This window comes from Clupea harengus, chromosome 23, assembly GCF_900700415.2.
Source record: "Clupea harengus chromosome 23, Ch_v2.0.2, whole genome shotgun sequence".
In the NCBI taxonomy this organism is placed as follows: Eukaryota; Metazoa; Chordata; class Actinopteri; order Clupeiformes; family Clupeidae; genus Clupea; species Clupea harengus.
In genome coordinates this window covers 12325584-12335583 of record NC_045174.1, presented here as the reverse complement: position 1 = coordinate 12335583, position 10000 = coordinate 12325584, and the positions used below count along the sequence as shown (strand labels likewise).

Sequence of the window (10000 nt, the reverse complement as noted above, 5' to 3'; positions counted from 1 at the left end):
TGTGTGTTGTTCTGTCACCACAAGGAGCCACTGGCAAAACTATTGATTGGCTACACGCATGACTGCTGTGTCCTCTACAAACAGAAGCATTCCATTTTGTGCGTGAACTTTTACCTTGTATAAAAGGGAGAAAAAAAAAGTATTTTGTCAGCACATTCTGAAACATTATGCAAACTATCTATGCTAACTGCGTTTGACACAAAACATCCTGTTTACGATTTATGTCAAAATTAATATCCAATTGAGTGTATTATGAAGAATGAATGTATTAAGAATGTTACATATATGATGTGCCAGAAATATTATACTTGCTATTATGCTCTATGTCTAGAAAATAATTGCTGGAATGAGGTGAACATACAGAATGCATTTACGCACACATTCTTAGGTTACCTGTACTGTTTGATCATATGCTGTGAGGTGTGTTCTTACCCAATGAGAGTAAAAGCATAACTAATGTATTACATTTGTCTGGATAAATTGAATAACGTAACTAAGAAGGTAGTGCTCTTACCGGTGTGTGTGTGTGTGTGTGTGTGTGTGTGTGTGTGTGTGTGTGTGTGTGTGTGTGTGTGTGTGATGACTGGAATCTTCTTATTTTTGTATTAGTCTGTAAAGTTATTAGAAACATAATGGAATAGGAATGAAATGAATAAAATAGGAATGAAAATGACTAACACTGAGTTGTCTTCATCATTATTCAAGAAAATTAAGAAAGAAAGAAAGAAAGAAAGAAAGAAGGAGAAATGATTAAGAAAGAACGAAATGAAGGAAAGAAATAAAGAATTAAAGACACAGGGAAAGAGAAAAAATCAAGAAAAAAGAAAGACAGAAAAACTAACCTTACTTAACTTACAGGAAAATACCTAAATTGGCCAGACTTAGCACAGTCCACCACAGTCTGCTAACGCAGGTATGAGCTCAACAGTGGGGCAGTGGGGGTGGACTACACTGCACATTGGAGTGGATTGGGGAGGGAACAGACAAGCAGGTCAACTTTTCACTCAACTCCTTTCCAGTCAAACCTGATAAACCTGTAGCCTTTCAGTCTCCAGCTGTCTGCTCTAGCTGCAGGCGTGCTGGGATTACATGACCAAATGTTCATTAATGTTGTAAATGGAAGAACTGTGGCTTAATTGAGTTCAAATCTGTAATATTTTAGAGGGTTCACGTAAATAGTCTATATTTGATGTTTATACTACAACTTACTGATAATATTAATTGTGGTAAAACTATTTGATATTGTTTCTCCAGAAACTGATGGGCTGATTAAAAACACAAAATTAGATATTTGCTTAACCATAAATCGTTTATCCAAACATTCATAACGGAGTGACTTACAACAGTAACATTCAACTTAAGATTTACCAGATGGCACTACAGTACACTAGAGGGTAGTATTGCTCAGGTTTTTGTTGAACTCCGAATCCAACATCTGGACAGTTTGAGTGAAGATGAACCAAAAAGCTTTTTGGCAACTAAAAATATCTGCACTTGCATCTGCGCACGTAGCATTGGCAGCAGTCTGCAACAGGGATGTGAGTACTTCATAGTTTATTGAATGGAATATTGAGATATGAAAGGCACACTGCAGGACACTTTACACTCAAGACTCTGGTGAGAAAATAACTTTGTCCACTGTCATTATCAATGCCTCTTAGCTGAGCACGGAACATGGAACCAATTAGTGGCCCGGTTCCCAGATGGCAGTCAACATTTGGCCAGAACCAAGCCGGACTTGGGCCAGAACGAACACAGTCACCTCCTGCCTGGAGCGGAAGGATGCATGTAGAAGCAGGACTATATGAAACTTCAAATCCAGCCTTGGCTGCCTTGATGCAATTCTTTCACAGCTGCCCCCAATGGCTTCTGTCCAATGTAGTCCACAGGTTTATTTTTAAATGTGGGCTTGTCCTCGCAATAGCTGTGCAAATATTGTCTTAGCCTGCAATAGTGACAGTATTTCAGCAACCTGTGGCAGGCAGCAGACCTTCACCTGATCTACCTCAGGTCACTTAAAACTGTCACTGACCACTCAAAACTTCTCGTTTTCTAGCATATCTGACTAGTATATCATATCTGTGAACATCAAATGATAAAGAAGAGGTCACAAACCACATTCTAATTTGGTTTTCCTCTGTAGACTTTTGATATGATCAGGTTCTTCCAACATCATAGATAGAAGAGACAAGACCAAGGTCCAGTCAGTTGGCTGCAAAGTCAACCATCTTAGCTCATGGCTTGACTGAATGTAAAATGTAGGCTTTTTTACCGTAACATTGTAACACAGCTTTCAGATGAAAGATTCTAGGAGCTCTAACTGGTTTTCTCTGTGCAACCTAACCCTTTTTTTTTTTATTAATTTGCACTTGCAGCAAAACAATGACAGTGCCTCTCTCCAGTCACTGGCGAGGCAGTATTGCACGACACCTCCGTGGACAGAAGGCACAGGAGATAGACCCGCTCACTAGCACCGATAAAAATAACCCTTCATCTCACAGCTTAGAGCGTCTCATTTTCGCCTCAGCACGAGCTTGTGTTAGATCCTTCAGGGAGACTCTGACTACAAGGGCCCGACGATTCCAGAGCTCATTTCATACAAGAGTGCAACAGCTTGCGGAACATTAAACATGAGGTGACAAAGTTAATTACCATCTCTCCTGCCAGATTAATTACCCATGACATTCATTTGTAGCATCATGAGGAGTTCTGAGTGACTCTGTGGTCTGATATTGTTTTTGGTCATACTGACTGGAGTATTGCCAATATGGTTGAGCTTGGGTTGAGCGTGGGTTCTGACTGCACTCTTTGGCATTGAGGTCAGGGTGCAGGGTTTGTGGCCAGGGGACCGAGGTCAGAGGTCGGGTGATGTGACTTCTTTTCCTTTGCTATATAGACCCCAAGGTTCACCTGAATGTCACGATAAGGCATTTTCTCAGAAATCCAAGTGCCTCTGCCTGCCGGGGTGAAACCAAACGGGAAATATGGCAGATTGCGATAAAATGGAGCATTCATGGGAGGCTGCCTCCACTCTCTGCCAGGCCTCCACCAAAGCACGTCTTGCTAAAACAAAGTTGACAGCCTGTGTTCACACCTGGATTCTTGGCAGGCACAAACTTGCTGCTTCACCTCATGTTGTGTGTGTGTTTACTGTTCCAGTGGACTGATACGACTTGAAGGCGTGCCCTCCCTCTATTGTTCTACCTTAAATAGGCTGTGGTCAATAGCTCAACATGCTGTCACTGAAAACAATAGCCAATTGTGTTCCAATCAAATGTAAATTTGTTCATTTGCAAGTCTGAGGTGTAACGATTATTCTTTATTTACAGAGCGAAACATGTTGTGTTCAGACATAGTCATAAAAATAATTAGCTATTGTTTGATACTGTTTGATACTATTGATGTCTGAGGGATTCACTTTTGGTGAAGCAAATGCCTACCCTCTTCTCACTCATCAAACAGAGGAATGCTCTTAACCCCATGTTCGACCTAGTCTGTTCATAGCATGACTGATAGCGTAAGAGGGCTGGCCTAGGAGAGAACTTCCTGTTTTGGTCTGCAGTTGTCCAATAACAAAGTCTTCCTGGCTGGTTGACAGACCTTGGTGCACTGAACTTCAGCAAGTATATCTGTTTGGCTGAGGACCATCAAGAGGACAAGAGGGGATATTAAGGGAAACTCTGACATTGAGAGGTAACGCAATTGTTGTTTCATCATATCATATCCTATTCTATGCATTGTTCAATGGTTTCCATTAAATGGGAGACTGATCTCACTAGTGTTGCCTAAAACTTGATTGTTCCTGATAACGTGTGAATGTTTACTGAATGCAAGGCTCGAATGTTTGTGTAGTCATCATACGCTTTCACTGAGTGTGACGCACTTTGTGTGACCTTGAGTTGCTAAATACAACGTATAAAAATAAAGATCATTTTTATCACATATTGGAACAGTTTAAATATTTACATATTTAGAACGTGTCTGAGCAGTACAGATATGGAGATATCAAGGCATGTTTTTTTTAATCACAGTACTCTTTCAGCAGATACTGCTTTGCTTTGCTTATTGTATGTCATATTTTGCACTGTCACTGCAGATGTAAATAATTCTGCATTTTGTTTAATATTTTAAAATGTTAAAAACTAGTATGCAAAGCTCTGAAAAACAGACAAATCCAAAATCACTTTTACTTTCAGCTGTGATAATTTTAGAGTATTCATTCAACTCGTCCTTATATATATTCCTCATATACCATAATGCGGAATCTGTCAGCCTATGCATATATGGATGTGAACTGCTTCTGAGGTAAAAAAAAAAGACCTTTTAATGACCCCTCTCTTTCTCTCTCTCTCTCTCTCTCTCTCTATCTATCTCTCTCACGTAATGTCTCTCACTCTAAGGCGTGTGACATAGTCACATAGTCACAGTAATTTCAGAGAATCTTATCTGTGACAAGCTATAGTTGGAGGAAGTCTTTACATCCTCTCTCTTACCACAAACCATGTGATGGCTGAGAATGCAGGCTACGTGACGCAGAGCCACGGTCCCCATGGCGTCTGCTCTTGCTCTGCTCTTCTGATGGAGAGGAGTTTGTGTGTGTTATCAACAGCATGGACCACTTCAAACTTTGCTAAAAATAGCCAACCTAAAGTTTAACAAAGATGTGGTTTAGCGGCATGATAGGGTCAGTTAAGTATGACGCACTGTTTGATAACAGAAGTGATGTATGCAGTTTCTGTATGTTGTAATCTCAGAGGAAAAAACGCAACACATTGCCTTAGTTGACATGATGACTGACAATGTTGCAGATTTACCTACTTTTCACTTCCCTGAAAACTAGTCATCCAGGAGATCAAATGCTGTAGGTCTACATACATTAGAGTTAGTGTTTGGGTAGTTTTTGATATGATTATTGACCCTTAATTAACTTTTACATACAATACAATTTATGCAAATATAGGCTTCATAGTAGGGCTGTCAAAGGTAACGCGTTAATCTATGAGATTATTGTGGCCGAGATTAATGCAAAAAAAATGTTTTAAAGCAGTTACCGCAACTTTGTTTACTTCCTGTGTGCGTTGACCACTGACACGAAACCGCCGCGTGCCTACAGTCAGTTTGTTAGGAGAGACCGAGACGGTAGTTGAAGATGGAGAGAGCGGAGGGATTGTTGGGCGGAAAGTTGCTGTTTAAGAGGCAAAATGACGGAACAATTGACAAAACTAAAGTTGTATGTAGCATTTGTCAAACTGAATTTAGCGATCACGGAAGCAGCTCGTCTTTAAGTTAGCACCCGACAGTAAGCAGCCCCAGGTTAGATGGTCGCCAACCCACACTCCACGACTTCTCTAGGAAAATAACTAGACCAGTCCGTGAAAAGGTTACCAACGCTGTGGCAGTTTGGGTTGCCGGTGACTGTCGGCCCATCAACATAGTTGAAGACGGTGGGCTGACTTCAGGGGACAATCCTTACGATTTACAGTCGAGGGGCACCATTGTGTCAAGCATACAGTCCATGACGGCGAGAGAGCACGAAAAAAATACAATTAAACAACAGTGTCTAAAATACACGCTGTCTGAAGTGATTACTCGTTAATTTATAAGATTTAGTCTTTAGAAGAAAAACAAACTTTTAATCGCGATTCATCTAGATTAATGAATTTCAAAATGTGAGATTAATTAGTTAACTTTTTTGTATCTATTGACAGCCCTACTTCATAGTTTTAATCATGAGAATTCTTGAAAACACTCAAGTAAATCAAAGAAAGTGAGAGAGGTGAAGGCTGAAATGGTTGAATACAATAGCCAGCAGACACCTCTATCTCCCGACAGGGGTCTACACTGAATTTCGGTCTAGTCTTCTCTTTCTCCCTCTTTCTCCTCACCGTTCAAACTTCCTGGTCACTGAAACTGTGGGCTGCATTACTTCACCATGCGCACCAGGAGTGATGTGAGGCTGCGTGCTGATTGGCTCGAACTGAAACTTTTCAGGATTCTCATTGGCTGTCGCGGCTCTCGTGTGAAGCAATACGCAAATAGATTTGATGTGTTGTCTGAAAGCGACCCCGTCATTGCCAGTGCAGCCAAGCTGAGTCGAGAAGGGGGTGTGTCGCGGGACCCAAGGCATTCATTGTCCAAAACCGGTCTTATTTTATAATGCTTTTATTTAATTACTTAGCTGATAACTGAAGCAGTATCCTCAGAATCTTAAGTTATTTTTTATTTCAACCAGTATTATTTCATTTTTACCGAGGACGGACTAACATTTTACAATGAATTGCACCAGGTAAGATGGCAAACGCTTAAAAGAAGTAGGCTGAACTAAACGTATCTAAACGAGTATGTAACAGTAGTCATCGCGACTAAACGGCTGTGTATAAGGATGTATAGAAGACATTTGAAACGGGAACACTGTGTGCCTTATGGGGCTCACGTTAGCCCAAGCGATAGAAATATTTGATTTGAATTTTTGCCCGAGCCTTTTGGAATGTCTCTGTCTCTGTTTACTTTCATGCAAATGTAATTGAATACATTGTAAATTTAAGTACAATTGAGCCTCTAACCACTGTTCCCGACCACACTCATTTATCTAACGAGAGGTAAAGAGAAAGAAACTTGTTTGGATTAAAATAGGAATGTGATTGATTGATTTACGTGAAATCTGTATGCTAAGTTTAGCGTGATAAAGTAATTAATGGTACATCACTATTGAAACTCGGAATCATACATGATTACAGTGAAATGTAAGAATTGTAATTTTTGTGCAGTGCTTCATGTTATTTGACTGCATTCGTACTTTGTAGACTAGGATACTGCGAGACAATACTGTTGAGATCCAAATTCTGGCACTCCAAATCTATGCATTAGTTATGACGGTGGCCCAAAGCCAGTGGCCATTAGTAGTTTAATATTGGTGTTCTGTCACATCTCTGCTGCATCCTCATCATTGTGCAGACTCCCTTGTCTACTAGTCTGCCTGTTGCTAAATGAGATGTTTAATGTCTGCTGTCTTTCCTCCACCACAGGGTCCTGCAGATATTAAACCCTAGGCCGATGCCAAGTCCAATCATGCCGGTCGACGTGGCCATGCGGATCTGCCTGGCGCAGTCACCGCCAGTGTGCAGTTTCCTGGGATCCTACGAGGCACGGAGGCTTGCCTGCCAGTACAAGCCACTGCGCCCCTGCATCAGCTCCAAGGCAGAGGTCGAAACCACCACCGTGGGTTGGAAGAGTCCCAAGACTAAGCGCAAGAAAAGTGTGGTGTTCGCCGATTCCAAGGGCAAGTCCCTGACCGCCATCCACGTATTCAAAGAATTCGAAGAGGACCCCCTGGCGGATCTGCAGTTCGAGCTGTCCGACCTGGAGAACGCCATCGTGGGCCTGAAGGTGGCGAAAGAGAGGAGCATGATGTTGGCCTTTGACCAGCCTGCCGCAGACTACCTTGACTTCCGGAACCGGTTGAAGAAGAACCTCGTCAGCCTGGAGAACTGTGTGCTCCAAGACAAGTCCCTCAGCGGAACCATCAAAGTCAGCAACATCAGCTTTCAGAAGTCAGTGGACCTCCGGATAACGTTCGATTCGTGGAAAAACTACACGGACATTCCTTGCCTCTACATGAATAACGTGTATGGCTGCTTGGACATTGACACATTCTCGTTTGCCATCGACCTGCCAAGCGTCATTCCCCATGATAAAAGCCTGGAGTTTTGCGTCTGCTATAAAACCCTGGACCAGGAGTACTGGGACAACAACGACGGAAAGAACTACAAGCTGGTCCATTCAGAGCACGAGCAGGACCAGCATCCGGGCACCACCCAGAAACCCCCGCAGGAGTTCAAGACCCAAGGCAAGAAACCTGAGATGGAATTCGACCAGTTCGGTAGCCCGAGAACATCCAGCGGCTTTTTCCCAGAGTGGCAGAGCTGGGGCCGCATCGAGAGCAGCACCCCCTACTGGTGATATGACAAAAATGTCCCCAACATGACTAACCCACGAGAAAATGTCCCATAGATGAAGCCTGTGGAGATCGGCCCTTGGATCGGCCCTTGGCTTATTCCAGAACTGGAGCCACAGAGAGAGCTGAAGTCAGTTCCAGTTTTCAGTCAACTTGAACTTCAATCACAGATGCTAACAGTTTGAACCCCATCGGATCTGAGAGGTGTCCACATTATCTTCCTGCTTTGCCAACTCGAATATAATTGGGGGAAATATTCATGGGGAAATGGACACTATTGCAAATGTGGATGTGAAGAGAGTAACAGTTAGTGTTCGGCTGTCCCGGCCACTCTAATCCCAGTACAGAATAGTCTGTGAGATTAACCAATGTGGCTAATTGCTGTCGTCATGTCGTCTGACATGGCAGAATAAAATGGAGCAGGACGAAACTCACTTTGACTGAACAGGATAATGTTCAGCTGTATCTTCTGACAAATGGTTGTCCTTTTTTTGCAAGTATCTCATTTTTGCCGTGCACTTAAAGCATTTCTTAGATTTTTAAATTTAAAGTTTTTTTTTGTTTCATTGGGTTTTTTGTTTGTTTTTTTTCCTTGTATCATAAATGCCTTCCTTTGAAGTTGTCTTTGCAAAGACAAGATTGAGTGCAGAAGTCAAGATCGTGTCTGTTAGCTTATGTAGTGCATGCTGCTGAGTTGTGCAGCACCCCCATGTCAGGTTCAGCGTATGTTTTGTTTCATGTTTTTGTTTTGCTTTGGGGGTTTTTTTTTCATGAAGGGGAATGTTCTTGTGGATCACGTTGGGTTTGATTGTGACGATCTGACACCAGCAACCTGAATGCAAGGGGTCCTTATTTAACCCCCACCTTCTCATCACCGCACCCCCAGCCTCCGTCTCAGATGGTCCCCAGGCCTGAGTCACTGAGACTAGTGAAGTTTGCACTGATACGGAATGATGCCTTTCTTTTTTCGAACGCCAGAATGTGAAAGTGAAATGATTTGGTACAGCATGAATTTCCACTTCATATTGAAGTTTTATGTATTTCTGTATCCATATTCATGGTACCATATAATTAATCACTTTCAGAGGCAAAAGTTGAAATATACATAACGGTTCGGGCCCCCACCCCCTTTTTGCACAGAGTACAGTTAGTCATTAGGAGTTAGACGCACCTTTTTTGCACATGAGCCAACTCCCCAAGTCCACTAACTTTGTAATTATATCCTCACACAATCAGTGTGCCTTCCCAACATCTTTCCCTTTTCTGTCTGTTTGCTGCTAAAGGTTGCTTTAGGCTGTTGTCTACGTAGCTTGTTTTGTGGACCCATTGTATGTGAATCGTCTTTTTTCTATGTGAATAGAAGACGCAGAGGCTGGGGGCAGGGTATTGCATATAACGAGGGATGGAGAATGTAACTTAAGGGAAGTATTTTGTACGTAAGGGACGAGACACGCTTGCGTGTCTGCAATAAGGAGGACAGGGGTGGAGGCGAAGACTAGTCGTTGCTTTCTTTTTAGAGTGCTTTTGCTTTTTTTCCCCTATCGTCAGATGGAAAAACCTGTTCAGAACGTAAAAGGTCGAGGACTTGGCAGCAGGATGTACAATGTTGGCAAATGGCAGTTAGCCAGTGCGAGCCACAGAGATTACAGAGTTAAGTGTTATGGATTGAATGTAGAAGAACACACAGGCCTCAATGGTGGCCTGGTTTATTGTCTGTATGTGTGCGATTCTTTTTTTTCTACTGCAAAGAAAGGTGTCTGTCAGAAAGAATGGTCATATGTGTCATGTTCCTTTTAGAAATAAAACGCTACAAGTTTATACTGAGAAAGACTCATGAGTTTTACATGTGCTCAATGTATGATTAGACATGCATTTTTTTGTTTATGGTTTATCAGACATTCATCAGATGTATTAATTCATTCATCCTTTCAATAGTTTAATAATTGACTGATTGATGGGGAAATTATGAAATCACAACATCACAGTACAACAGTCCTCTGTTTAACCATCTGACACCAGTTTACAGTCTTATATTAACACTGGGAA

General features: G+C 42.0%; 1 protein-coding gene across 2 annotated transcripts; it reads left to right on the top strand.

Annotated features, from left to right (window-relative positions):
- Window positions 1-3572: 3572 nt before the first annotated feature.
- Window positions 3573-9778, top strand: ppp1r3cb (protein phosphatase 1, regulatory subunit 3Cb). 2 transcript variants are annotated; one of them, XM_012833439.3, is made up of 2 exons: window positions 3573-3693; window positions 7026-9778. In XM_012833439.3, the coding sequence occupies exon 2, from the start codon at window positions 7054-7056 to the stop codon at window positions 7957-7959; it is 906 nt and encodes a 301-aa protein (XP_012688893.1). In that variant the 5' UTR covers window positions 3573-3693; window positions 7026-7053; the 3' UTR covers window positions 7960-9778. The 2 variants fall into 2 exon arrangements, with proteins under 2 accessions (XP_012688893.1, XP_012688892.1); XM_012833438.3 differs by lacking the exon at window positions 3573-3693 and adding an exon at window positions 5969-6286.
- The last annotated feature ends 222 nt before the right edge of the window (window positions 9779-10000 follow it).